General features: G+C 37.9%; 1 protein-coding gene across 5 annotated transcripts; it reads right to left on the reverse strand.

The window, feature by feature from the left end:
- Nucleotides 1–224: 224 nt before the first annotated feature.
- Nucleotides 225–26812, reverse strand: MAPK9 (mitogen-activated protein kinase 9). Of its 5 annotated transcripts, XR_013776159.1 has the most exons (13): nt 26287–26812; nt 22361–22535; nt 18418–18547; nt 17207–17265; nt 16173–16311; nt 15792–15957; nt 14511–14582; nt 10560–10742; nt 9931–10055; nt 9357–9420; nt 7793–7864; nt 6855–7061; nt 225–4450 (listed from the first exon to the last, which is right to left on the reverse strand). XR_013776159.1 is itself a non-coding variant. In XM_079320208.1 (12 exons), the coding sequence occupies exons 2-12, from the start codon at nt 22480–22482 to the stop codon at nt 6919–6921; spliced, it is 1275 nt and encodes a 424-aa protein (XP_079176334.1). In that variant the 5' UTR covers nt 22483–22535; nt 26287–26812; the 3' UTR covers nt 225–6918. The 5 variants fall into 5 exon arrangements, 4 of the variants coding, with proteins under 4 accessions (XP_079176334.1, XP_079176335.1, XP_079176336.1 ...); XM_079320208.1 differs by having other exon boundaries at nt 225–7061; XM_079320209.1 differs by having other exon boundaries at nt 225–7066.
- Nucleotides 26813–27740: the final 928 nt, after the last annotated feature.

Below are 27740 nucleotides of genomic sequence, written 5' to 3' on the forward strand. Positions count from 1 at the left end.
AAGAAAAAGCTGCTCCAATCAATTTCTTAAAGTTTTTTTCATTCATTTTTCATCCCAACACCTACGTTTTGGTTAATTGGAAAATAAAGTGGTAACTAAAACTTTGTGGCTTAAAAGAAGTAATCTACACATCAAACACACATCATTGGTTACATAAAACATTCTACTTCAACATAGATAGAAGAAGAAAGAAAAAATATAGTAAATAAGACAGACTGCTTGAATCTTTTATGTATACATATTTATTTGTAATTTTACAGTGGCTTTAGTACTGTTTCACGATAACGTTTTTGGAAAGAAAAAAAAAAAAAACAAACAACCAAAAAGCTTCAGAACAAGGCTTTAACTAGAACTACAGAACTAGTTGACAGTTTTCTTAGTTTCCCAAAGAATATCAGTCCAAAAAAACCAATGAAGCATGAACTGCTGTCTGTAAAAAAAAAAAACTAAAACAAACCTAAACAAACTTTCTAGTCATCCTGAAACCAAAGTCCAGCATCAGACAAAATAGCCACTGCATTGAGAGGAATATGTTCCTATTGCACAAGCATCAAGGATGAGATATGACAATCAGAGCCTAATTCCATAGGCAGAAGAGGCCACATGTATCTGTAGTTAGACTTCAAAGCACATCTTCCTTCTGAAATGATATACCAGACTATAACTAATGTTAAGGCCATAAAACCAGAACACTGTAACAAGTGATAGGGCTTGATGCTACTTTTGGTGACATTTGGTTAACAGAAGGTGGGGAAGAGGACCAAACCAACAAAGGATTCTGAGGGGAGTTAAACTTGAAGGCATTCAAAAGAAATTCTCAAAAACTACATTTTGGAGGGGGTTTATTTTGAGTCATTTGATAAAACTGGAGTTCATAACTAATCACTCAATGAGTCTATTACACTCTTTAATAGCCCGTGTTCTGTAATACATTAAATAATATATTTTCTGGAATTTACATTTAATTTGTATGAAAAAAATTAACTATTTCTACTTGTTATTCCCTCTTTAAAATAGATGAAGATTTGTATAATCTTTATAAATTATCTTAACAACCAGGTAAGGCTTCAATGTACTGACTTAACTGCACACAGGTATCTCTAATTTGCTCTTAATTAGGCATCTTGATCACACTAGACTGCTAAAACCACCTGGGGAACCACATTGTGATTTAAAGAAAGGGATAGTCAGGTATTGCTGTCTGTTCTAATTGTGTTCATTTGATTAGTGTATAAAACACCTGAAAGCAATGGCTCCAAAGAAGCAGTAGCTACCACTGAAGTTTAAGCATTTTACTTTAGGAAAATCTGGGAATTTGATGAAGCTGAAAATGCACATTAGTCATTTTATAAAGTTTGGCTTGCTACCAGTTAAGAAAATATAGGTATCAAAAACAGACAAATACAGTGCTAACCATCTGTTACATTTTCTTTTAAAAAATTAGCACCAATTTAAGCATCTGAATTCATAGAAAAGCTTGTGACACACTTGGGTTTTCAAAAAACGATTTTCCCCATTAGAAGACAAGACAAAAGCACATGCTCAGGGGTGTAAAGAGCTCTGTGATCAGCAACACAATCTCTGCTTCAGGCAGCCAGCACCAAACGTGCTTCCTACCTGATTCCTTTCTCCTCTGCTTTTGTTATCCCAAGGAGCTGTGGAGTGCTGAGCTACTGCCCAGATGGGACAGAAACACAGGGACTTGCTCAGGGATGCCCCAGAAATCCCAGAATTTGGTATGTGGGGCATTGCAGAGCAGGGACAGTGTCTCCCCATGGTAGTCACAGAGCAGCTGTCCTGGCCTTAGCACAGCACATACCATTGGATGATGCATAGCCAAGAGTTAAGAAAAGTTTCTTTGTTTAAAAAAGAATCCCAGTGCTCACAGCGAGCTGCCCTTGCTACAGGAGCAGACATTGCTGTGCCCTTTTCTAATAGATGGCCAGGTAGTCACATTGCCAATCAAGTCACCCACTCAGAAGGTTTTTCTCAAATGATTTCTGACCATGTGTTACATTTCAGCCCCCAAAAGATCTCTGATTTCTAATCTCTGAAAACTGCTTTAAAGAAACATGCTGATCAAATCTATCAGAATAGCAAAGACCACAACCAAAATTTAAACACATTAAGCATGTTATGTCATTCCTTTTCACACCATATATGGTTGCATTTAGAAGAATCCTAAAGTGCTTCAAACCCAGCAATTAATAAAGTTGATTTCTTTTGTGCAAAACTGCAAGCACCTTTTAAAAAAATAAGCAGCAACATCAAGGAATAAATTTAAATATTTCAATGTATTTTCCCTATTTCATTTTGAATTCTTGGACTGAAATGATTTGCCATGTTTTCAATAACAAATTGCAGAAGAGTGCATTTTATTAGTTTAATTTTATACTGGACTTGTCATACACGTTTGAAATAGCGGACCCAGGAAATTGATATCCACAAAGCAACACTGTGAGACTGAAATCCAACAACTGAAATTTTAGCAAAAATAATCATTTTATAAAACACAAACAGAATAAATGGTTCTCTCTCCACTTTCCTCCAAAGCTAATATGAGAAAAGATTGTTTACTTAAAACATTATTTTAGCATGCAGAGCGGGCAAAAACCAAAACTGATTGGACAACTTGTGTAAGAAGCTTTTAGAACATTACTCATATTAAAGACAATCTAAAATATGTAAAATAATGAGCAAGAATACACTTTTTTGTCATATTTCAACACATTAAAAAAATAATTCAAGACACTCTGGAAAAGCAAAAAAATCACTAGATTAATTATAGAACTCAAATCCAAATTCTGCATCTGGATGCAGGTGTCCCTGGATCAAAACCAGTTTTGAGCAGGAATGACACAACACACATCCCAGGAAAGAACCTGGTTCCCAGGATATGGTCTCACTACATTTAGCATCAAGCCCTGCTAGAACCCATATGACACATGTAGAACATGCAGACAAATGCAGTTCAGCATTTACCCCAACACTCTGTGCTGCTGCAAGGCTGAACCCACCTCCCCAACCACAAAGGTTTGTCTGCCCCTGGAGCTGAGACCTCCCAGCTCACTCCCAGCTGGAGGGTGGCCCCTGTGACAACACAAGGCTCACCCTGTCCTTGCAGACTCCAATGTCATCTGTGTTTGGAATAGCCAAATCCTACTTCATTCATAAAATTATAACTTTAAGGAAAGCGATTTAGCATTTAAGGTCCTTCCTTTAAGAAAGAAAAATTAAACATATGGAATCGCTTTTTTTCTTTTCATTAATTTGGAATAAACACATATGCTCTGTTAGGATGTAAAAAAAGACAAAACCCCAAAAGCCCTCTGGTTCCTAACAGCTTTTGAAACTCTCCAACCAACTAGTTAATTTCTAGTCAAGGTTGAGTTTTTCATTATTTTGACAAGAAAATGCAAGCCCTTTCTGGAAACATTACAAAACTTCAAAGGCTGTTTGCAATCTGTAGTTTCCAGTCCTAAGACTAGTTTAGTTTGTATGATCCATGCAGACAAAGCCCTAATTTTGACATCCATTTCTTGTCTTTTTCCATAAAGACCTAGACTTGTCATATCACAGTATTTCCTCAAAGTACACTTACAGGCTGCTTACCAAGATTGCAAAATGCCAAGCTTCTCTTTCTAAGGCTTTTTTGAGGAAAAAAGATATGAGCACAGATGAAATGAACTGTTTAAAACATACTCCATTTCTGCAATGCCATTCAGCTACTCAGTGTTCAGATGTTTAACAAATTTCTGGCAAAGTATCTATTGACAGCCAAAGATCCCTTTCTTTTTCAGGTGAGCAGTTAAGATTACAGATTGTATCTATGTTGACCACTATTTATTTTAGTCATAGTTCATAAATTGTCTATGTATGCTGCAGTAGTGTTAACACTATACAAAGTCTCTCAAAGGAAAGTAACATTCATGTTTACAAAACTGAGCTGTTTTCTTAATATATATGTATACACACACATATTCTTAATCTTTAAATACATATAAATACCTATAAATGCCAAAGTGCAAAACAATGGTCAATTGCATCACTTTACATACATAATTTTTTTTAGGAATAAAAGTGATTATATTGCACACCAAACTCTGTTAATTTTTAAACCCCTGTCAAGTTACATTGCATTTCACTTTCCATCAGTGAGGAGGTCCTCGTGGCATTGACAGCCCTGTCCCAAACCTGGCACTGAATTTCTCCTGCAGCCAGGACAGTGATAAGGGGAGGAGCTGCATGCAGTGCATTGAACCCACATGAGCACACTGGGGTAGGTGGGAGCTGCAGCATGCACCTGGCTGGGTTTGCTGGGTGTGCTCTGCATGTGTGTCCTCTGGAGATCCATGTGCATTTGCACTTTTGCTTTGCAATTAAACTGGAGTCAAAATCCACAATATTCACAGATATTTCATGCATGCTCTGAAGGCGTTCTGCAGTTAAGCTTCAATGTATGCCATAGCATGAAGACATTAAAAAAAATAGCTATGAGACAGCTTTTCCTACAAGATTTACAAATGAACTCATTAAATCTCAAGGTTGGGGTTTCTTTTCATGTTCCAAGAGTATATGCTCAAGCTATTAGTATGTACTAGGAGAAGGTCAGATACCAGTTAAAGTAATGAGGACAAGACAGTTTTGTTAAAAGCATTAGAAGACAATTTGAATGACAGAATAAATTTAGGTTGGAATAGACCTGGAGGTCATTGGGTCCAACCCTCCATTGTGCTGAGCAGCCCAAGCCCAACAGGAAAAATGTACTGAAATCACATGGGGAAAAAGAAACAAATCCTTAAGTCTTCTAAAGCAGAAACTGTTAAAATGAACACGGCAGGGTAACTTCAGATAAAAAATTTAAAAGTCTTGAAAAATGAAATTAAGCAGATAACTTCCATAATGAATCACTAATTGCTCATTGTGAATAGGTGTCTTCAGCTATCTTAACCTACACAAATAACATGGAATAAAAAAAGCAAAAGAACAGCATAGTGTACTGTTCTGCTATATGGTAAATAGGTATTTTTAAATGTTTTTCCAGTGACAAGAACGCACTCAAAATATTTCACATATATTATCAGTATCCAAAGATGAAAGTTAGTAATCCATAGGTTGAAAACTAAACAATAAGAAAAAAACACAAGCCCCAAACATCTTGCAATTCAATTAAACAGAATTTTAAAAATCAGAGATGCCAGACTGCAACTCTGAAGTTAACATTAACTACTTCATTTATTTTTTTTTACATCTTCTGGGACACTAAAATCTTGGTATTTTTACCACAGCAAATTAAGCTGTTAAAAAGGGGCAAATTTTTAACATAAAAGCAATGTTTGCATAAGGAGAAAGTGCTGCATTTCAAGTCATAAGGTCTGGAACAATGGACAATTGTGTTGTACAAGAGAAGTATGTCAGTAATGCAGTGGCTGTCTGGGCCAGTATATTTTACAGGTTCTATTTATATATTCAAGACAAGAGTATCTGATCAACTGCTAAATATAGTGCCTTTAAGAAAGTGGTGCTTTACCTCATCTTGTACATGTCTATTACTCTTACAGTTCTATAGTTCAGTCCCACACATGCACACATGAGATTCTTTAGCAAAATTTCACACCTGTGCACTCCAAAGTGAACATGCACAAAGTCACAAGTGTGTGTTATAAAGCAATTTAAGGCCTACTCTACTACAAATGCATTTTCTAATTCAACAAATTGGGCAATGTAACAGGCAATTTATTATCTGATTCTGAAAACTGTATTGATAAATCTGTATAGAAATAGCAAATAACCTCCTCCTCTTGTCTGACACTGCATTTAGAAAATTTGTATTAAACATGATTTTCTTCTCACTACAAATAGAGACTTTCCTAAGGTAAGAATAGAGCTAAGCTCTGTTAACTAAATGCTTAATTTACAAGTGACTCAGAACTAGTGTACTTTTATTTCTTTAATTACTCACTAGACAGAATGGACCCATTAAAAAAATGGAAAATATTTATGCAGCTTTTAGAGGCTGCAAGTATCTCTGAGTCATCTCTCATTATATCAGTTTGCAGTGAATAAAGAGCATCACAGATAAAACTTTTTTCTGTTTATGCTTGTTAAAGAATGAGTATCACAAGCTAGAAAATGCAGAATATTTTAGCACTCTCCTCTTCTAAACAGGCACTGCTTCACAGAAAAGTCACTCATTCTTCCTCAAGATTTATTTAAGCCACTATATATTCCATCCACATTTAAAAGACTGAAAGAGTTAGAGACATTCAGCTGAAATACAAAGTAATTAGGCTTTAAACTTCACATTTATCTCTTCTACAAGAAGAGAGAATTGCTGAAAAGTGAAGCTAGAAAGGCTTTGATTAAAAAAAGAAAAGTGCTATGTGGAAGAAAAACTGCCCTTTAAACACAGTACTGAGAGCATTCCCCATGTGAGCTCACACTTACACACAACACTCTGGTCATTAAATAAACTGCCACAGTCACACAGTGAAACAAACTTCATAGGGACTATACATTCAAAAAACCTACTAATGAGCAATACTGTACTAAAATGTAAACAACCACTGTGTCACAGAAGCCTGCCAGCTGGGATTGGAGATTGAAGAACCCTCTTAAGAGGAGTTATTGGCTAAAAGTCTATAATAACTGCTCACCTGAAATAGGCTGAAACAAAGAAAAGCCTATAATAGTGTCTAAATTTAATCTTTTTTTGTTCTTTAGACATTGATTTGCTTCCATTCTACAACATTAAGCAGGCAATTTCATAACAACTGAGTAAAAAAAAACAACAGGCATTACTTTAGCAGAACATGCAGAACATGGAGTTTTTCTACTTGGTTCCATTAACTTACAAGCAATTCAGGCCCAATGGAAACAAGAGTTCTTTTCCAAAGTCAAGTCTGCAATCGTGGCTGATCATCGACATCCTTCGAGGGGTCCTGTCAAGGCATCCAGGCTGCTGTCTGTGTCTGAGGCCAGAGTTTGCTCTGTTGACATGGATGAAATGTCATTGATAGATGATGACTGGGAAGGACTGGTGTTGCTATTCACTGCTGCATCTGTGCTAAGAAAACCAAACATAATAAAATCTGAGGCAAGACAATATTACAGTCACAAATAACCATGCTTCTGGGCTGTGAGCAGCACTTTCCCCATAAAAATCCTTAGAAAAATCAAGGAATTAATAAAAAAGGAGAAAAGCAAGCACTAAGGGCCCTAGAACTCAAAATTTGAGGCAACCTTTTAAGAGATTTTTATTTTTCTCCCTCTCTGTGGAGGAAAGAAATAAAAAAACTAACAATGCATAGTGTGAATAGTGACTTGAGTGCCTAAAAATCTGATATAATTAATAAAAGACAGCACCATATTCTGAGTACTGAGCTGTGAGAAGAGCAGCAAACACAAGGATTCAATCACAGGCAGAAATCCTTAGCACTGTTAGGTATCCTGAGGGAGCCCTACTGCTGCTGAACCCTGAGGAAAGGGGTTCATGCTGAGCCTCAGGACACCTCTCAGCACAGTTACCTGGGCAGCTGAGGGAATTGGTGCTCATAATTTCATTTGATGACTGAGCCCTTTGGGGAGAAGGCAGCTCAGGGTGTGGGACACCCTGACCAGTGAAGTTCTTCCACAAGTTCAGAACAATTAAAAAGCAAAAGTGGATCTCCAAAGGCAGATCAGCCTCTAAAGTCCCAATAACAAAAAGTTTGCCTACCTGGATTACTGAGCAGATTTCTTCATTCTCAGCACTGTGTGTGACAGTTACAGAACTACTGAAACAATGACTAACCTGAGGGCTGATCTTTTACCACACCATTCTTGCTCCTTTCTTCCCAATCCATAACTTCTTTGTATATTAATTCTTATGACAGAACAATGGGATAAAAGAAAGAGGAGACAGAAAAAGCACTGTAAGATCACAGAGGATTTGTATGCAATTCACATCTGTATCAAGGTACAAGGAAATAGTTAAGGGTCAGTCTGGAAGTAGAATTGTTAGAAGTATTTATCTGCCCTCTTTCTAGCCCTACAGCAATGGTAAAAGAATTATACAGATTTTCTCAAGCATCACAGAAATACATCAGGACTGTACCAAAATCAACATATCATATAAATAGAATAGCTGTCCACCTAAAAATAACAAATATTCCCCCCCAAAATTCCATGTATACCTACAATGCACTAACATTAACTTTTAAAAAAAGATTAAAAATCAGATTTGGATTAAAAATCTGATCTATATAAACATCCCTGGAAATTTTACTTTGATAAAAACACTATACACGAATATTTATACTAGAAAAATCATCTCCATGGGTGTCTTGAGGATTTTTTGAAGAAGGGTAAACAGTTAACATACTGTATAAAACCTCTCATTTACTAATCAAGGACAACTTGGGATACAGTCACCTGAACAACACCAGAAAAATCCAAAACTGTAACCTAAATCAAAGAAGCTTGTGTATGTACCCACAGTCTTCATGTAACTTAGATAACAGTATCTAAATAGATTAAGGACTCTTCAATTTTGAGCAACAATGTTTACAAATGCATTTAATTACATTTAGCAGATCCATTTTACTTTTCCACCTTGCAGTAATCAAAGATGATTTGAAACCTACCTACCTGTGCAGGCATGCCCTAAGGATGATATATATGTATAGATCAGCCAGAATCAATACCTGAAATTTATAAAGCTGTTTTGTAAAAGCAAACAGCTTTCAAAGTAGTCATAAAAGATGTCTATTACCTTGGTCTTGTGGTGACAGATGTTAAAATTTTAACTGCCTCACCATTTAATGGTTTTGACTAAAACTGTAAGGTGGAATTGATTTTAATACCACAGTGCTGTTTATTCTTTTGTTTAAGTCAACAGTTTAATCTATTTGGTCAATAAATAAGTAATGAGATTGGAGAAAAAAAACTACACCAGAGGACTCTCCTGCAATTTAAGATTTCCAGAACAAATGAACTAGTAAATATTGTCAAGAGATATGGCTTAAATAATGCACACTGAGAAGTGGCATGTTTCTTTTTCAGAGAACTCTCTATCAAGGAAAAAAACTACATAGATTACAAACACTTAAGAACAAAAAGGGAAAGGAAAAAAGAAAACTGCAGCATTTTGTTGAACAGAATGTTCCATGTATATATGAGCATTCACACACCTAGGTATGTATTCACTCCATACACAAAATGTTTCCATCACTGATTTTTTTTCCTGTTGCCACAGGCAGTGTTGCTTATTTGGAATATTGGGGTCCAGCCTGTTACAGAATCCAGCACATGCTGCAGCCACTCATTATTAACACAAGATACTACAACAAATGTAATTTCTCATGCTCACTCCTTACCTTTCCATTCTTCAATTGCATGTTCTCTTTCTTCTAATTGTGCATCATAGATTTGAGGGGGAGGCTACAAGAAAAGAAAAGTCTTTAGTGCCTACTACATCAGGTTAACACACCCAATCTTAACTAAAAAATCTAACAATTTTAACCATTTTTACCTTAACTTTTGGCAGTTTATTCCCTATATCTCAAATACACATTCATTTTACAACTCCAGAATCTGCTTCTAAGTCCTGCCTCACACTGAAAGGCTGTTTAAAAGCATCAACCAAAATTAAATTCATTTTAAGGCTTTACAGAGCCTTAGAGCAAGACCTTGTTTCAAAAAGCCCATGACTGCCACCAAACAGGAACCTCTTTCTGTAAATAAAATGAAATATTAGCAACCACTTTCAAAATTATATCAACTCCCCACCAACAGCTGTCCTTCAGGTGATTCTGCCCCTAATGCTCATCTGAAGGCTTCCTGTGACTCCTGATAACCAATGAATTCAAAGCATGCTCTTAACTAAAATTAAAGTTATTTTTAAAGTTATTAAATTGGAATCTTAGAAATTTATTTTAATTGCAAACTTACAGCTTCTGCTTCAGCTGGATCATACCAGACAGTAATATAAGGATGACGTAAGGCTTCATCTACAGAAATTCTCTTGTCTGGATCTACTACAAGCATTTTTGACAATAAATCTCTAGCTTGGCTGGCTAGAAAGTAAAGGTGAAAAGAACACACATGTAAAAGAGCTGTAGAGTTTAATGTCTGACACAGGAAAAAAATACTGGGAACACAGGACATGCACTGCAAAATTTCACTTCTGTTCTACAGAATATAATAAGATATATTGTTGGTGGTTTTTTATTTTCTCAGTAATTACCTAAAGATAAAATATAACCCACATGAGCTGTATGCACTTAGAAAAAGATGATCAGCAAGAATCTCAATAGAAACTATTACTTTTGGAGAACATTAAGTGACAGACATTATCCAGTGGATTAAAATTAAGAGAACTAAACAGAATCCTGGGACAGGGAAACTGTCTGTGTTTAGTAACTACTATTAAGATCTGAGAACTTGCCATGAATGAAACAAACAAAATTTAATGTTGACACCTACTGAAATAAATATTTTTATTAAGCTTTAAATTAAGTGTGTTGCAGATATGTTAAATTAACATCATAGAAGAGAAGGAAGAAAAAAGGTCACCTTACTTTTTAACTTGTCACGATCAGATTCTGATGGGAATATCCAGTCTGGGAAGAGCTCTTCAAACTTAATACCAGGATATTTTGGCCTGTTTTCTACATAATTCCTCACAGTAGGTTGCAGTTTCTTCATGAAGTCTGCTGATGGTGTTCCTAATTGTTCAATAACTTTATTCCATTGATCAATATCTGCACCATATCTTTAGGAAAATCAGCTGATGAATCTGAAGTCTGCACTCTACAAAAACACTACTTACAAAATCTGAGAAATTAACAGAAACTTGAACAGAGGGCACAAAGATGAATTTCACTGTAGCATCAGCAGTATTCTGAGCTGCCATGCAAAAAGCTACACTGACACAAAAATAAGACTCAGATTTTGTATTCTGAAGGACAGGCTGGAAGTGCTGCACAATGCATTATGCTTAAGTATCCTTTTCTAATTATAATATTTTTCTAGAATCCAAAAGAAGCTTTATTTGGCAGTTGTATCCATAGCAAAACAACTGCAAGGTCAGAAAAGAAAGGCTGCTGTGGAATCTTCTGAAGTGCAATGTTACATCAGGAACACTGAAGATTCATGAAGTTAGAGAAAAATACAAAAAAACTTCTAAGCACAAATACATCTCATCCAAAGCAAGGAAGTTTGTACCTGCCTCCTGAGGAAATCAAACTTTGAGTTGGAGCATTTTGCAGGGGTGTAGTTGGATGGCTGGGGGCTTTTTTTGGTTGATGTTTGGATGGGGTTGGTTTATTTTCAATTTTCAACTTCAGAAAAGGTCCAGAGAAGTTCTGAACAGGAAATCCATATTCTAGAACGTTCTTTTAAGTCTATCAACCATGATAATACAGATAACTTTGCTCTTATAATTCAAAATTTAAATATTTTATAGGAATGGTATTTACAAGTCACAAATTGAAATTGGGCCTCCAGTTTCTTCTCCCTCTCTCAAGTGATGGCATTTCCTCAGCCATGGTGACATTTGTTACAGAGATACCAGAGCCTGCTCTGAACCAGCCCAGCTGGGGAAACAAAGCTCATTTATCACACTCAGGAGACACTGCATTAATATTCCTGATATTTAAGTCAACTCACATCTACATATCCTAGTTTTTCCTGATAAAAAGAATATACAATTCCAGCAGAGCCTATCCACTGACCTTGCAAACATTCATAGCTAAACTCACCATCTAGCACTTCAACCTATCCATTCTCATAGACAGACTATGCAACTAAACAACAAATATGTTACACTCTGAATTAAGAATTATTTAAAAAAACACTGAGATGCTTCTATTCCAGTTAGTGTGTCAATACAACTATGAATATATGTATAGTCACTGCTCCATGCTAGGACTTCTGATACAAAGATTGAAAATTTTATTTGCTTATCAAATGCATCCAATGGAAAAGCTAATTAAAATCAAAATTTAGAACTGAGTATTTTTAACTGTCATGCTAAAACAAAGCACAGAGAGCAAATTAACATGCATCAGGAAATTTTGTTCCTAGCTGAAAAACTGATTTGTGAGATCTCCACCAGTCTAGATTTGAGAAGATGCTTTTACTTTGAGTAACAGCAGCCTGGTTAGTCAGATAATCAGAGTCCAGTTTATTGAGGCCTCAGAAAACTGCAGGGAAGGGCAGAAAACTTAATGACCTATCCCACTTTAGATGTAAAAACAGGCAAAAAACAGTATCTCAGTTTCAAAGTGCTTTACAGATGGTGAAAGTTGAAAAAAATAATTCTCAATATAGGATGGACTTAAAATAAGCCTCTTATCAGAAACCCAAGTGGGATTTCAGTATAAAGCAGGCAGAGTAAGCTCTGTGACTGACCTGGCAGCCTTCACACAAAGCCACTCTCCCCATTCTAGACTTCAGGGTCAGAAGGAACAGGCATTTAATCCATGCCAAGTCTATTTGCCTTTTGGGACTCTGGAAGAAGTTGAAAACAGAGTCCTTATTACCACCACAACAAAGCATGACTTTTCCCAAGAAAGCACAAATACTCCTCATGCTTTTTGCATTGGTCAGGCAATCAATTTCCTTCTCCATATGGGCAGCAAGAACATGAAAAGCACACAGCTGCTGCCAGCTTTTCCACTATTTCACCTTGGGTGTCTACATTCCCTGGTTTTTCTCCATTTCTCACTTCCAACAGCACCTGGCAGTAAGTCAGGCCTCCCCAGCACAGGCAGGAGCAGGTTTTGTCATCCATCACCCTGGCAACACAGAGCATCTCATTCCACCCAGAGCACTGCTGCAAGTATCCCAGAAATTCCCATCCACCATCTGGGCAAATAAAAATGACTGAATCTAAGAGCAGATTTTAATGAAGATAGTCAAGGGAAAGTATTGGGCAATATGCTGAATTTGACTCCCTTCTCTAAATGCCCAAATATCAAGACATTTTAAAATTTAACTTTAAAAAAGCAACCAAACAAAAGAAACCCCAAATACAATCAAACAAAAGGAAAACTTCATGGCCATGCACAGCAGCACTGCCCATAAACCACCCAGCCAAGACAATCCTGCAGCTGAAGGTGACAACCTGACCACACAGTGAGCACCCAGGAAAAGCCTCAACAACACAAACAATTGTCAGTATCTCCCATTAAAGAGAACTGAAACTCTTACAAGAAACAAACATCTCTGTGAGCTATGCACTTCCCTGTCAGGAGAGGAGACTCCTTGAAATATAGACTGGTGGAGTTTCAGTGGCCCTGAGAGAATCACAGATGATAACTTGTATATTCAACAAGAATGAACAAAATTTCCTTCATTTTTTCATGAAAAATATGAAAATAGTCCATGCTAATAACATGCAGGTGAAAGACACATAACATCCATGAAGAATTGTGTTAGGTTGGTCTGAAGGCTTCAAAAGATAAAATAATGAATATAGAAAAGAATAAAGGTAGAAACAAAAATACTTATTTAACATTTAATCATTTTACTACTAAATAATGTATGATCAACTGTTGGAGATTAGTGTCATGAAATTTAGCATTAAAATTGGAAATCCTCCTCTATAAGATACATGGGTATCTGTGAACAGGCACCTGATGTTTTAGTGGTGGTTGCTCCTTGCTGATGAGCAAAAATATTATATTGGCTTCAAAAACCTGGAGCACAATTATCAAGAGAGGTGGCCCAGAGAAGCTTTGGCTGCCCCATCCCTGGAAGAGTTCAAGGCCAGGCTAGATGGGTTTGAAGGGACAGTGGAACTTGTCCCAGCCCCTGGCAGAGGGGTTGGATTGAGATGGTTTTTAAGGCTCCTTCCAACCCAAACCATTCTGAGGTTATGGTTCTATGAAATCTTGGTCAAAAATATTGGAGGGAGAAATGGAAGAATAATAATCTTATAGAAAAAGTAAGTCCAAAATCAAATTTACATAAAATGAAAAAAAAAAAAAAAAAGAACTTTCAGAAGGTTTTTCTTTCTATGTTAAATAGTAATAATAAAAAAATCTCATGCAGTGTGCTTGCCATTACATTACCTTAGCTCAGCAAGCACTAATAAACAAGAAAAAAATCTGATTAAAACTCGAAATATAGTGCAATAAAAAAAATTAGTCTACTCTTCGAACAAATAATAAGCAAAATCCATGCATAGTTAAGAAGTAACTTTATAGGCTTTTGCTTAAAACACTTATCAACAAAAAACAAGAGTAAAAAAGCAGTTATTTTCTATTTTTCAAACCTAGCAGTATTAAACTACAAAAGCTGAAGCTCATAACACATTGGATTCAACCACTATAAATCACATGAAATGTAGTTTGCTAAGAAAATAAAATGGAAAGCTCAAGAATTTGCTTAATGACACTAATTTCAAAGAGTACAGTGGATCTAGGAAAACATTATTGAAAATATTGTTTATGCTTTTATACAGATCTAAAGGATTGTTTCTGTTGGAAGTGGAATGGGATTCAAGGTTGACTAAGGAAGGATACGATCAGTGCCTTGGAATATCACACAACCTTTCACCAATTCTCCCATGATGCACCCAACTGACCAGATATCAACTGAAAATAAAAGTGAAATGATCAAATCATGAAGTATCATGAACAAACGTGAGGAAAACAAACAAAACCATCTGCATCTACAGTAAAACACAACAATGTGGAAAACCAAACTGCTCACATGAATTTTCAATCATATCAACACCAACTGACTGTTCCTGAATTTTGTACTTTGTAAAACAGTCAGTGTTTACACTTGTGAAATGACCATGAAGAAGGATACAATCTCTTCCTGGGAACAGGACTTTATGGAGGACCATTTCTGCCATAATGCACCCAACAGACCAGATATCCACTATCATATGTTAGGTGCAACAAGGACAAAAGATTAAAGAGATTTTTTTTTTTAAATACCACAATTATTTATTTGAAAGCTCACACTGTATTCCCACAGTCCTGCAGATAATTTATTTCTGTCCCAACCAGAACAATGTCTGCTGAAGTTTTGATCCACATCAGCACTTGTACAACAAGCTGCCTTCTGAACTAAACAAAGTGTTATTATCAAGGACCCAGCAAGGTCCTGTAAGTCCCTTGTCTTACACAGCCAAAATTACAGATATACAAAACCATGGCATCCACAAGCCCTTGTGATAAAGCAAAGAGCATACAAGTCCAGTGCTAGCAAAAATCAGCAGGTTAAACCCCAACAATGCAAGGACAATTTCCTTGGCAGCAATTGTATTGGCTGAATATTCAATATATTACAGCTGTGTTGGCTTTATAACACCCAGTGCTCTTTGAGCACTATGCAGACTTAAGAGAATGTAAGATATGGTTTATGGTAGGAATTTGCAGCATACTTTGATAATCACAGAGGCAAAAGGAGACACACTGTCAAGAGAATATGTTTTAGAATAAAATTACATTGATTGATTTTTCAGGTTCGCATTGTTTTAATACCAGCTAGCATCAGTGTCTCAACAGTTTTTTGAGAATTAAAAATGTGATAAAAAGATAATATGACAAGATATAAATATAGCAGAGAAGAGTAAGTAGTTAATGTTAAATGAAGAAAAGTACACAGAAAACTATTACATTCTCAACAAAAAATTACACTATAATAATATTGATTTCCAAAACCACGATCAGAATACTTTAACAACAATCTTGACAGGGGGAAAGCAGCCCTCCCTTCTCTTTTTGAAGTTCTTATGTTTCAAGAGAGACATACTTTAGACAGAATATTAAAAGCATTACTCCAGCACTCACCATTCTCTTTGTATCCCATTCCCAGGATAACCTCTGGTGCTCTGTAATACCGTGTTACTACATATGGAGTCATCATGAAGTTAGTACATGCTGTTCTTGCCAGTCCAAAATCAAGGATTTTTAGTGTGCAATCTGATTTTACTACTATGTTGCTGGGTTTCAAATCCTAACAAGAAATTACTTCAGTTAAGGAAGTATTAACATATAGAATAATATACACACCCCCTCTCCACAAGCAGGATAAGCCAAAAATTCACTTTACTAACAACTCCATTTTCCTGCCCTGGTGTATGTGCTTGTTTCTACAACCCCCTCCCTTCCTCCCTGCTTCATAAAAACTGTGTCTACAGAGAGTATTGTTAATGATCTACTACTACCTACTCTGTGGATGATACCAGCTGAGTGGAGATGCTTGATCCCACATAACATTTGGTAAAGAAGATAAGACATTCTTTCATGATCCAATTCCATATGAATAACCTGGCACAAATTTGCATCCATCAGCTCCATAACCAAATATCTAAAGCACAAAAAAGAAAGCATTAAGAAAACTCAAGTCTTACTTTTCACATGAGTTTAAGCTTAGCATAAGAGATATTTAAGAAAAATTACCTTCTTTGCTAACCTAAGTGTCAAAAAGCCAATGATAATAAACCCATGCATGATTACAAAGTAAAATTATCTATTCAAAAAGTCCTACTATTAAAAATTAAGTGTTCAATATCCCATCATAAATATTAAAATTCCACAAGTTTTATAAACAGTAATACAGAGAACTGTTCTATCTTTATACATCACAAAAAACTAAGAATGAAGTTGATACAGAGATTGCAGACATTGCAACATAAAAGCTCTCTTTCATTGTATTTTACTCTAAAAAACAAGAAAATTAGGATAATCACAGTGAAAACTACCTATCATCAAATAATTTTCAGTTGTCATCTACATTCCCTCTTCATACACAAACACTCCCTCATTTACCTAAGCAGCCTATTCACAAACCATAAGAGCACATTCACTGGAACCTGGGGATACCCCACCAATCATATGGCCATGAAAACTTTCTAGACCAATTGATAATGCTTGAATAAAAAAGGAATATATTCAGTTCTGAATTGAGACCAAAAGACTGTTGTGCTGATGTGACTGATACAGTAAAAAATTGTCACGTTAGCCAGACCAAGTTATTATCCTGAGGTGATCCATGGAGATGAAGGACCATGCACACAAACCAGATGCATGTGCAAGCAAAGTTTGGCAGTCAGGTAAACAAAAGGTAAGTATCCCTTCTTTACTAACCACTTCAGCTTTCAGCTACTCTCCATTTTCAAAGCATGAAGTCTGTAGGATACTGGAAATCCATCTCTAGGGCTTAGGCCAGTATTTGATAGAGGATAAAAACATCTTGTACTTACACATCCTGAAATTCTTCTAGGGACTTCTGTGGTGTAAATACATTTAATAAACTAATAATCTATAAAATAAAAACAAACATTAGAAGAAAATTCTGCTTTGATTCACATGAAACTCCACTACTGCAGAAGTTACTATGTAAAATGAAGTGCACACTGTTACTATATACACAATTTGAATGTTATTTGGCTGCACTTAATTCACATATGCTGAAAAACTGCCAATTCAGAAATAGTTCTGAACTGCAGCATGTGTGCCAAGGGAACCAAGATAGGACAAAATAACTTTTTTTTTTCCCAGTTATATGACACCTTCTAGCTCCCTTCCCAGTGTCTGAAATATATCCCATTTTCCCCCATAAATAATAACCTCTTATTTTAATCACATGCTGTGCATGGAATTTTAACTAAGGCTGTCCAATACCACGTGCACAGAGGTGCCCCATGCCATCCCATTAAACTTAGATTATGATGTACTATTCCCAGAACTGCTAAAATTGCTGTACTGCCATTTTCAATAGCCACCTTGCTTTTATTCTGCTACATCTGGGCCCCACCAAAAACTTATTTAAAAAGCAACACTGAAAGGTTAATTGGCTGCAGGAAGTTGGAGATTTGACTGCACAACTTCATTGATCAGCAGTGTTTCCAGTTCATGCTAGTACCAGCACACAGCAGTCACATAAACCTGATATTCTTGTATTTGAACAATGAAGTATTGACATCAAAGCTCACTTTAGAGTTTAAAGATTTCAAAATTCACAAGTAGTGTCCACAGCATTTCATTTTTGCAGACAGTGCTGCACCCCTGAAACCCCCACCAATTAAACACTGTATTTAATACAAATCTTGCCTAATCTCAGAAGATTTAAATACAGTGAAGTTACTATGGTTAAACCCACAAACCATCCCAGTGCCAAACAGGCTTTGCTGCACATGGCTTAAAAAGGACAAATGCAACAGAGCAAGGCCTGGTCTGTACTGCTGACACTGATGGCAGCCCTGTGCCAGCAACACAGCAAACACCTCCTTCCCCTTGGTACTTCAGACCCCAAAAACTGAGCCACACATTGTGGAGAGCTGCATTGCCTACAGCAAATCTTTCCAGCCTGTCACTATTTCCATTCCTATGGTTACTAACAGCAAGTGAGAGTGCAAACCCTAAGCTTTTTTGCTAAGCCAGAGTAAGGAGAGAAAGACAAAGGCCGACTCACATTTTTGTGATTGACGCACTTTAAAAGAACGAGCTCTCTGTAGGCCCTTTTGGCGTGGGTTTGGTTCTGAAAAGGACGACTCAGCTTCTTCACAGCAACATTGATTCCAAGCACTGTATCAAACGCAGCACTACAAGTGTTCAAAGACAAACAAGTTGAAGTCTGTCTGAGGGAGAGGAGGGGGAAAAACGGAGGCAGAAGTGAGGAAGGAAAGAAATCAAGGTTTAAGACAAAGTATATCCACTAACCTGTTGGTACTACACCTGATTTTAATTCAAAAAGAAACATCCTTTAAAAACTACACAACCTTCAATAAATAAAAGTAAGTCAAACAGAAGCACTGACATTCATCAGAGGTCTTCCTGCTCTCCTTTCAGTCTTTAGACTGAAACTGCTGACTTAAGACTCACACCCAAAATTGCAAGATCTAAAAATATTTCAGGCTTATCTAAAATCAAGAAGCATTGCAGCTGCCTAATCTGTATATATGGAATATTTTTTGGACATTTTTGCTGACTGACAATCATTTAGTATTTGCAGCAGAAATTTCTCTTTGCTAAAGAAGAGTCACAACAAAGTCTCCATGATCGCTTCTGTAGGGATCAATATTCTCCTGTAGATGGATAATTTGCAATGATAAAAAAAAAAAAAAAAAAGTAGTGCCTAGCAGAAAATGACATTCATCATCTCCTCTGGGTGAAAAACAACACATTGAATTGAGAAATAGGGGAAACTCAGACTGAAGGGAGGAATACAAGAGTTTAAAAGTGACCATGACCACCAAATTTACCCTGTTTTTCACCTGTGTTTGTTGCTTCCCCCTGCAGTTTGAGGTCAAAGTTTAAACTTGCTTTAACAGCTGTAAGAATCTAAAGCTGGAGTATCTGCATAAACAAAACAAGACTGAAGTGGGAATAGTCTTCATAAGTAACACAGACTATTTGGCAAAATACATGTGAATTCTGAGCACATGCTGCTCAGGAGTTCCAGCCTTGAAACAGTTTCAATTTTAAATAAGGATTCCCACATTACCCTACTTCCATTTAATGCTACTTTCATAGGGTAGGAAAGAATTCTCATTCACATTTTTTCCAAGCACATTTAAGCTCTTTGTGAGCTCCTTTCCTATCTCATCAAGTTATATGTGACACCAGACTTAAAAGGGCCATCACACTACAGTACTCTGTTTGAGTACAACAATACTCAAATTATATCAAGTTGACCAGCACAAAGTCACTGTTTTCCCTCCTGGAAAAAAGCAACACCACCACAAAGCAGGGCTCACCCAGGAGATGTGTTTTCTTGGGACATGCCTCCCAATTTGAGCCAGCATTTACTTCAGCTTAGTTCTGTGAAATGCTCAAGTCATTACTGAATGTTATGATCAGCCTCTGATTATGAGAGCCCTTATGCCTGTGCAAAAGGAAACACAGAGTGGGAGGAAAGCAACTGGCCAGACAGTTGTAGAAATTATTTTCCTCCCAAACATGAAAGCAATGATATTTCAGTATTCACACAAAAAAATGTGATATGCAAATTAATTTTTATATGTTAATGCCTTTAATGTTTAATGACTTCCATATGTTAATGGTTATACCTGTGAATTAGTGTCAAATCAGTAACCAACAGGGTCTGCATGAATTAGCTGTAAATCACAGGGCAGCAGTGGATAGAGGAATAATTTTATGGGAAGTGTCCCTCTGTGATCTGACAAATCAGATGTATGGCAAGCCTCAGTCTAAGCATACATTAAGAATTCCACCTGAACCTGTTATTTTGGAGATTGACTAGAAAATTTAGGAAATCAAAGACAAGAAAGGAAAAAAAAAAACATGTCAGGAAGTTAAAGACAAAAGTTATTTTGATTCAATCTAAAATAGATTACCAGACTTCACATGTATTAATACTTAGGAGCAAAGAAGTGCAGTAAGTTAAATGTGTGTGCTTTCTACATAAAATACAAAAGGCATATCCAGTTTCTCTCCTAGCCTGTGTTCAGTGTGAGTTAGAAATGTCCTCTACATAACAACTGAGTTAATTTTTCATCTTCATCAAGCTCTCATTTACTGTTTTTACTAAGCATATATTTTTAGAACTAATTATTTTCCTACATTTTAATATCAAAGATAAAGCTACATGGAGCAATACCAATGGAGTTTGCCACTAACAGAATGAGAAAAAAAGTTGCAAATTTAGACCTCTCCTAGCTAAAGTGACACAGGTGGTATTAAAAACTTCTCACAGAAGAAATTAAATCCAGACAGAAAACTCCAGAAAAACTTTTCATTATTTTTAAATTAAACAGGGGATGATAAAAAAAAACCTGTCACATCTGTGTGTTACCCCAATGACTTAATTTTTTCAGCCAAACACAGCAGGATAGTACTCATCATAAAATGAGTTTTCTACATTTTACTTCCTAGTTTTTTGTATCTTCCCCTAGGATAAAGATTTTAGGAGAAACTAAGATGTTACACCTGGCTCAACTTTTTCACAGGAAGATGAAAATTTATGCAATGTTTCACTCTGTTCCATAAATCAAGTAGTTCCAAAGCAAGTCAATAAATCAAAGAATTTTTTTCCTCCCAACACACTGACCTTAATACATTCTGAAGCAGAGATCCAGTCAAAGTCATTTGAATTAAAAATGTTCTGCTTCTAATGAAAAGAGAAACACTTCCAAGCACCCTGAATTCCTGCACACCATCAAAATCAAGCATAACTCTGAGAACCAACACCTGGAAAATATCAGTACTATACTAAATCTGTCCCAAATCCTAATGGCCAAGACCTAGGACCCCCTCATCACTCAACCCACTGAAGAGGAATGAAATATGGTGCTCTCATTTTGATTGTTTGTCACCTATCAGCAGGGCAAGAGGGGTAGCTCAAAAATTTTAAAATAAAGGCATGCTCAGATAAAAAAGCACTCTTTCCCTACTTATATAACTTATTATGCTCATGAAAAGGCCAAGAAGACTTGGGCAGGTGCTGTTAAGGAGTTGTTCACAGTACATGAGTCATCACACTTATTCTGCAGATTCTATAGATGAAGACAAACTGCAAGCTGGATTCAGAGCAGAAACAGCCCACCATGTGTTGTGATGAAGTTAATATCACAGAGTTCCTGGGTACATCTGTTTGTTCCCCTGTTTATGGAATGAAAACCCACATCAATAAACATTTCTGCTGTTACCAAGTAAGTTTTGCCCAACAGAATATGGGCTGGCACTAAGTCGTGCAGAATGGATTGCTGCAGTCTAAAAAACATTTGAAAGTGTTTACCTTTAGCTGGCCCAGAGGTGTGGTGCCATACAAGAGACTAAGGTTCAGGATCAGCCTAAGGACTCCCACGTCCTGGGCCAGTGGAGACTGGACACAAAGCTGGGGTGACACACCAAGGGAGAGCTGGGCAGCCCAGCCCCTCACACAGCATCCCTTTCTGGTTAATCCATGGAGTGACAATGACACTGATTTGCCTCATCCTGCCAGTTAATGGCAAGGCACTGCATTGATGGCTCCTAGAAATGGACAGGAGTGATTGGGAATAAAAGAAGGGGAAGAAAGGGGGCCATGATGAAGAAACGAGTAAAACCCAGAATCTCTCACCATTGTCATACCTTACACTGCAATATCACAACTACAAGGGCAAGGGGAGAACTAGAAACAGAAATAAAGTGGTTAATGAGAAAGGAAGAAATTTGTTGACCATTCTAATTTATGCAGTTATCCAAATACTAAATCCTTAAAAACAAAAAAAAAAAAAATAGGTTTGCACATGAACTATAGCAAGCATTTGGTTTATAATTTATTTAGTCCATAACCCTGTAACAAGAGAATTTATTAACAGTGTTTTATGTACTGGTACCTCTATCAAAAAGACAGGCAAACTTTGCTTTGTATTTATAGCTTTTCATATTTAAATAAAGTATTTATTACTCACCACACAATGCCCTGTGCCCCTGATCCTATGGGCTTCAATTGCTGGTAGCGTTTTAGCACAGTGAATGTTGAATCTGCAACTTGAACACTGTAAAACTGACTATCACATTTACTGTCAGTCATGGTGTAGTGTCATGTAGTTTTCTCTCTCAGAGACCTGGCAAAGTTTTCAAGATCTTAAAGAAAATGAAAGAAAACAAATGTTCAGTATCTCACTAATTTCAGGCAGACGAGATGGGAAACATTATACATATTTTAATACATATTAATTTTTCAACAGCACACCATTAAACAAACATGCTTTCTGTTTTGTGCATTACCACTGCTAATGAAAAATACTTGCAGACAAATAGCAATTACAGCTTTCACAGCTTTAAGGAAATGCATGTTCCTACTCCAATCCTCAAACAAAAAGCATATAAGTAAACAACTCTAAAAACAAAACCACTCAAATACAACTCTACTCCTTGAGCAGACATAACACAGAACTACTGCTATGCACTAGAACTGTACTAATTTCTGTATTACAGAAAAAAAAAAAAAGTTATTCAAACACTGAGAACACAGATAAAAGTGACTAGAGACATCCATGGAGTTCATGGACAGAAGGAAACAGGTTTCAATAACAGACTTGATTAAAACAGCAAGTTTAAAAGCAAACTGGCCCCCAAATCCCTGTGGCTGCTACTATTTACCCAATATCCCCTTCAGCTTTGGTCAGCAGGAAATTTCAAGGAGGGCTCTGCCTTCTCACCTCTGCCAGGCAGCCCTTCCCTGATCCAGGTCTATGGAAACACATTCTCCTTCCCATTTTATACACACCACAACACTCTACACTATCAGTAAGTGTCCTTGTAGTACTACAGAAAAGACTTTAGTACCACAGTTCAGAAGAGACTTTCCTGTCATAATATAGAGTTAGTTCTATTCATCTGTCAAGAATGAATCAGAGGTGGGTAATTACATCAGAGAGCACAGTAATGGACTCACCCCCTTTAGCTCTGAAGTGCTATAGTAACGAGAGCACAGACCAACAATTTTCCTGGGTGTCCATCCCTCTTCCAAATCTTACAAGAAAATTACCTCAGTAATTACTGAAGATGTCTCTAACAAATTCACATTCACTATGACAGATAGTGCCATTAGAACCCAGAGTGGTTTGCACAGGCAAATCACTTGAAACTTGCTCCTTAAAACAGGAAATGCAAGCAGCCCCTTCCCCCAGAGCAGCTGTGCTCTGTGCTGTCTGCTTTGGTTACAGAAAGAACAGCTTGTCTCTCTCCTCGCTGGCCCCACCGAATATCTGTGAGCCAATGCAAAACAGAAAAGCCTCAAGAGCAACCCAGGAACCCACCCTAGAAGGGCACAAAGCCACACAAATAACTTTTGGTTGCTTCAAGAATTAGAATTTGGATTTCTCTCTTCCTCAGTGCACGTAGGAGGAAGCAGCATCTTTTCCATGTTTTAAGTCAGCTGACAAACTCAAGGAATCTGCAGTAAAATAGATGGAAGACCTCCAAGCCCTAGTAAAGACTGAATTTAAACCAAACTGTAACAGTCTTAAGAGATTCTCAAGAAATGTCTAGAGTCCTTTTACCTTCTAGTTTCTCAAAATCTATGCAGCATTTTAAGAGGCAGATATTCAATTGGGTCATCTCCAGCAGCAATTTAGACATTCAGTTTAACTTGATATTTCCTCTTGGATGCTTTAGAAGTAAAGCAGTGAAAAAAGGATCAGCAAAGGGAAAATGTGGGCTACTGACTTTCTGCCTCTGTCACAGGGAAAAGAAAGAAAATGGTATTTCCTACACAATAATATTAGAGGCAGTCATATGCAGCTCCAAAGCCAGCTAGCACTAACATGAGACCAAAGGATGCCTCAAGAGGAGCTCCCAGACTTTCCTAGTACATCCCACTCTTTCCAGCCCTTTTCATTACTCCAAAGCTATGCACTCTGAAGCACCAAGTGTTTTGATGAACAGTTCCTGAGCAGCTATGGTACTTCCACTGAATCTTCAATATTGTAAGAAATGTACAGCTGGAAGGTCAAGATCCTCCCTCTGCAAGGACTTAAGAGACAAAACCAAAAAAGTGCAGATTTTGCATAAACTGAGTAACAAATTACAAGATATCAACTTGTTAGCTACACAAGAACTATGATGTACTTCTTCTCGAGTTAATGAAACACTCTTCTGTAACAGGGATAAAAAAATGAAGGAAAACAAAATTATCCTGATCCTGAAAAACGCTTCCCTTTAAGAATCATTGCAAAAAGCCACCTTTCAAAAATCACTTGGAGATGAGGATAAGCTCTTTAGAAAAGCCCCAAAAAGAGAAAGGGAGTATCAGAATACACAAGTTTTCTGTATTTCAACACATTTCCAATTCTCTGTGCAAAGCACCTCTCCACAAGGTCTTGACTTTCACTCAGACTTCAAATAGCTTGAATGAATCAGGACATATATCATTACTTCAGACATACACATTAATGTAAAATTAGGTGCCACAGGACTGTAGCTGTTCACAGGACTTCAGATAATCCATTCTGGGGTCAAAAGTCCCCAAATAAAAATAGATTTCCTGTTGTGCAAGGGAGAAGTATATCTGTCAAATAAGTTTCTTAGCACTTACCTGTTATTCTACTAGAAAAATAACCAACACACTAAATCTGCCAGTAGTAGGCTTATACACAATTCCAGTGAGAAATCTATAGAAAGCAACTGCACTATAGAATACATCCTGCATTAAACAGTCACTTTCCTAAAATATATTTAGTAAAATAGCAACTTATTAATAACCAGATCTGTACTCTGGATATCTTCAAGTCAAAAGCTTATGAAAGATTTGGAACACATTCCCAGGGTTGTTTTGGTTACAGAAATGTTATTACTGACAACAAAACACAAGAACAACATGAAGCTTGGCTTAATTTTTAAGCCTTTAGCTAAAATTCTACTGCTGACAATAGTAGCAGTGAATATATATATACACACACACACGGATTTATGAAAACATATGGAAATTCCGTGCAGAAAATCTCCCCTATTTTTATTCACCTTTGCAAAAGCACTTCTAATTCAGGTGTACCCTTTTAAGGACTATCATCCAATAGTGCCAAGTGGTTGGTTTTTTTTTTATCTTTACAACAGTATATATCAAAAGGTAAGAGTCCAATTACAAAAATCAAGTGAGTTCCACCTCACTAATCTGTTCACAACCCTTAAACGAAAGTGTAACAAAGCACCAGCGATGCATTACAGCAGTTCAGAGGTAGTTTGCAATTGGAAACTCTTGGAAAGTAGACCTTTTTCCCTAAGCAGCCCATATTGCTACTGATCAAATGAAGATTTCACCACTACCTGTTACAGTATCATTCAGCTGTTACACACAGACGCAAACAGTGAAACAATCTCAGAAGTCTGCCAGGGCAAGTTGGTGTAAAGAGAGAAAAAGTTTAAATATACACGTGTTGTAAGCAATTTCGCTGTTTATAGAAGAACCGAGCAAAAAGAGTCTTCTCACATCTCTCCTAAAACTTCTGCTAGGAAATCGCTGGGCTGCAGAGAGCCGGGGCTGGCCGCGGTGCCGCTCCCCGCCCGGGACGGGGCTCCGGCGGCCGCCGAGCGCGGGCCGGCCGCGCACGGGCAGCGGCGGAGGCGGCACGGAGCGGGAGCGGGAGGAAAGCAGGGCGAGCAGCGGCGGCTGCCGCGGGCCGGCACCGCGGGGGGCTCGGCCGCAGGAGGAAGGGCCCGGCCCCGCCGCTCCCCCGCGTCCCTCCGGCGCGGCCGGGCCCCGGCAGCGGCCCGCGGGGCGCCCCGGCTCTGCCCGCGCCGCGGGACAAGCCGAGGACTCCGTCCGGCGCAGGGCTCGTCCCGCCCCGGCTCCAGCCCCGCCGCCCCAGCACGCCCCTCGCGGCCGCCCCCTCACCTGGTCGGACGCGGCGGGACCGGCCCCGGCCGCCGCCTCCCGCTGCCCCAGCCACAATGGCCTCCCGGTGCTCCGCACGGCGCCGCCCTGACTGACAGCGGCCCTGACCAATCGCAGGCCCCGCCGGGAGAGCTCAGCCAATCGGACCTGGGGGCGGGACCTGCTGCCCGCTATATTAGGGAGGGCGCTGAAGGCCCGCAGTGACGGGGCAGTTCGGCCTCCGCCCCCGCGCGATGTCAGTGTGTGACGTCACCCTGTCACGATAGCCGTGATGTCATCGCGTGACGTCAGGCAGTCATGGGAGTTATGTCATTGCGTGACGTCAGCCTGTCACGACAATCATGACGTCAGCTCACAGCGGTGCCATATCACAAATAGCTGTGGCACCAACCCTGCTGCCGGCTCCTCACAGCTGCGGCAGGCCGGGGGAAACCCTCGGTGCCACAAACACCTGTCGGGGACAAGGAGCCCCCAGTGCCACAATGACATCACACGGTGGCGGCTGAATCACCCCACAACAGCACAGCAGGCCCTGACCCGCTGCTCCTGCCACAGCCCCTGGAGCACGGGCAGCCCACGGGATGGCTCAGGAGAGAAGGGATTTATTCCCTCCCCAAGACATTTTCAACCCCACTCAAAAATCATCAGCCTTCTATCCATTACATACCCCCCGCATTGACATGGACTGCTTGTTTTTAAAACAGGTGCTGTCTAAAAATAAACTTAATTTTCCACCTCTCCTAGGACTGATGAGAGCTTTCATTCCTGTGATTTCTGTGCTCACAGATGATTTTAGAAAAATGCACCTGTAATTTTTTTAATAATTCAATTTAATGTCACAAATAGACTAGATGACATCAATATGCTTTGACGGTTCTACTTTTTAATATGAAAAGAATACTAATTCTAGATTGAGACTAAAAGGGGCCTTTCCATCCACCAAAACATGTTAGATATACAGAGTTACATATTCTTGGCATTTAGGTCAGATTAGTCCTATATTTTTCATTATTATTTTGGTTCTATTATGTGGTTATAAAAAGTACTAGAGCAGTTTTCAGTAAGTAGTTCCTATTATAACAAGCTGGTGTTACACTTTTAAGCTCTTAACCTAAGTAAAGATTTAAACACCTCCATTTAGAACCAAGGCTGCAGAGGAATATCTTTAAGAAAACTTTGCTAGTGAAGTATTTAGTTAATAAAATGCAGAAAAATTAAATACTATACTTTCTGGCCATTTGGAAATAAAAACCAAACAAATGAGTAGAAAACTTCTTGTATATATCTACCTTTTTTTTTTTTTTTTTTTTTTTGCGCAGGTTTATAGGTGCTCCCCTACTGCAGGTTGGTTCACAACTAGCAAAGTGTGCTTTTGCAAATACATATGGTACTAAAATAAGACTTTCTTCAGATGTGAGATAGAAGTCATCAAGTTAAAAAAAAAAAAAAAATCA

This window comes from Erithacus rubecula, assembly GCF_903797595.1.
Source record: "Erithacus rubecula genome assembly, chromosome: 16".
NCBI classification, from domain to species: Eukaryota; Metazoa; Chordata; class Aves; order Passeriformes; family Muscicapidae; genus Erithacus; species Erithacus rubecula.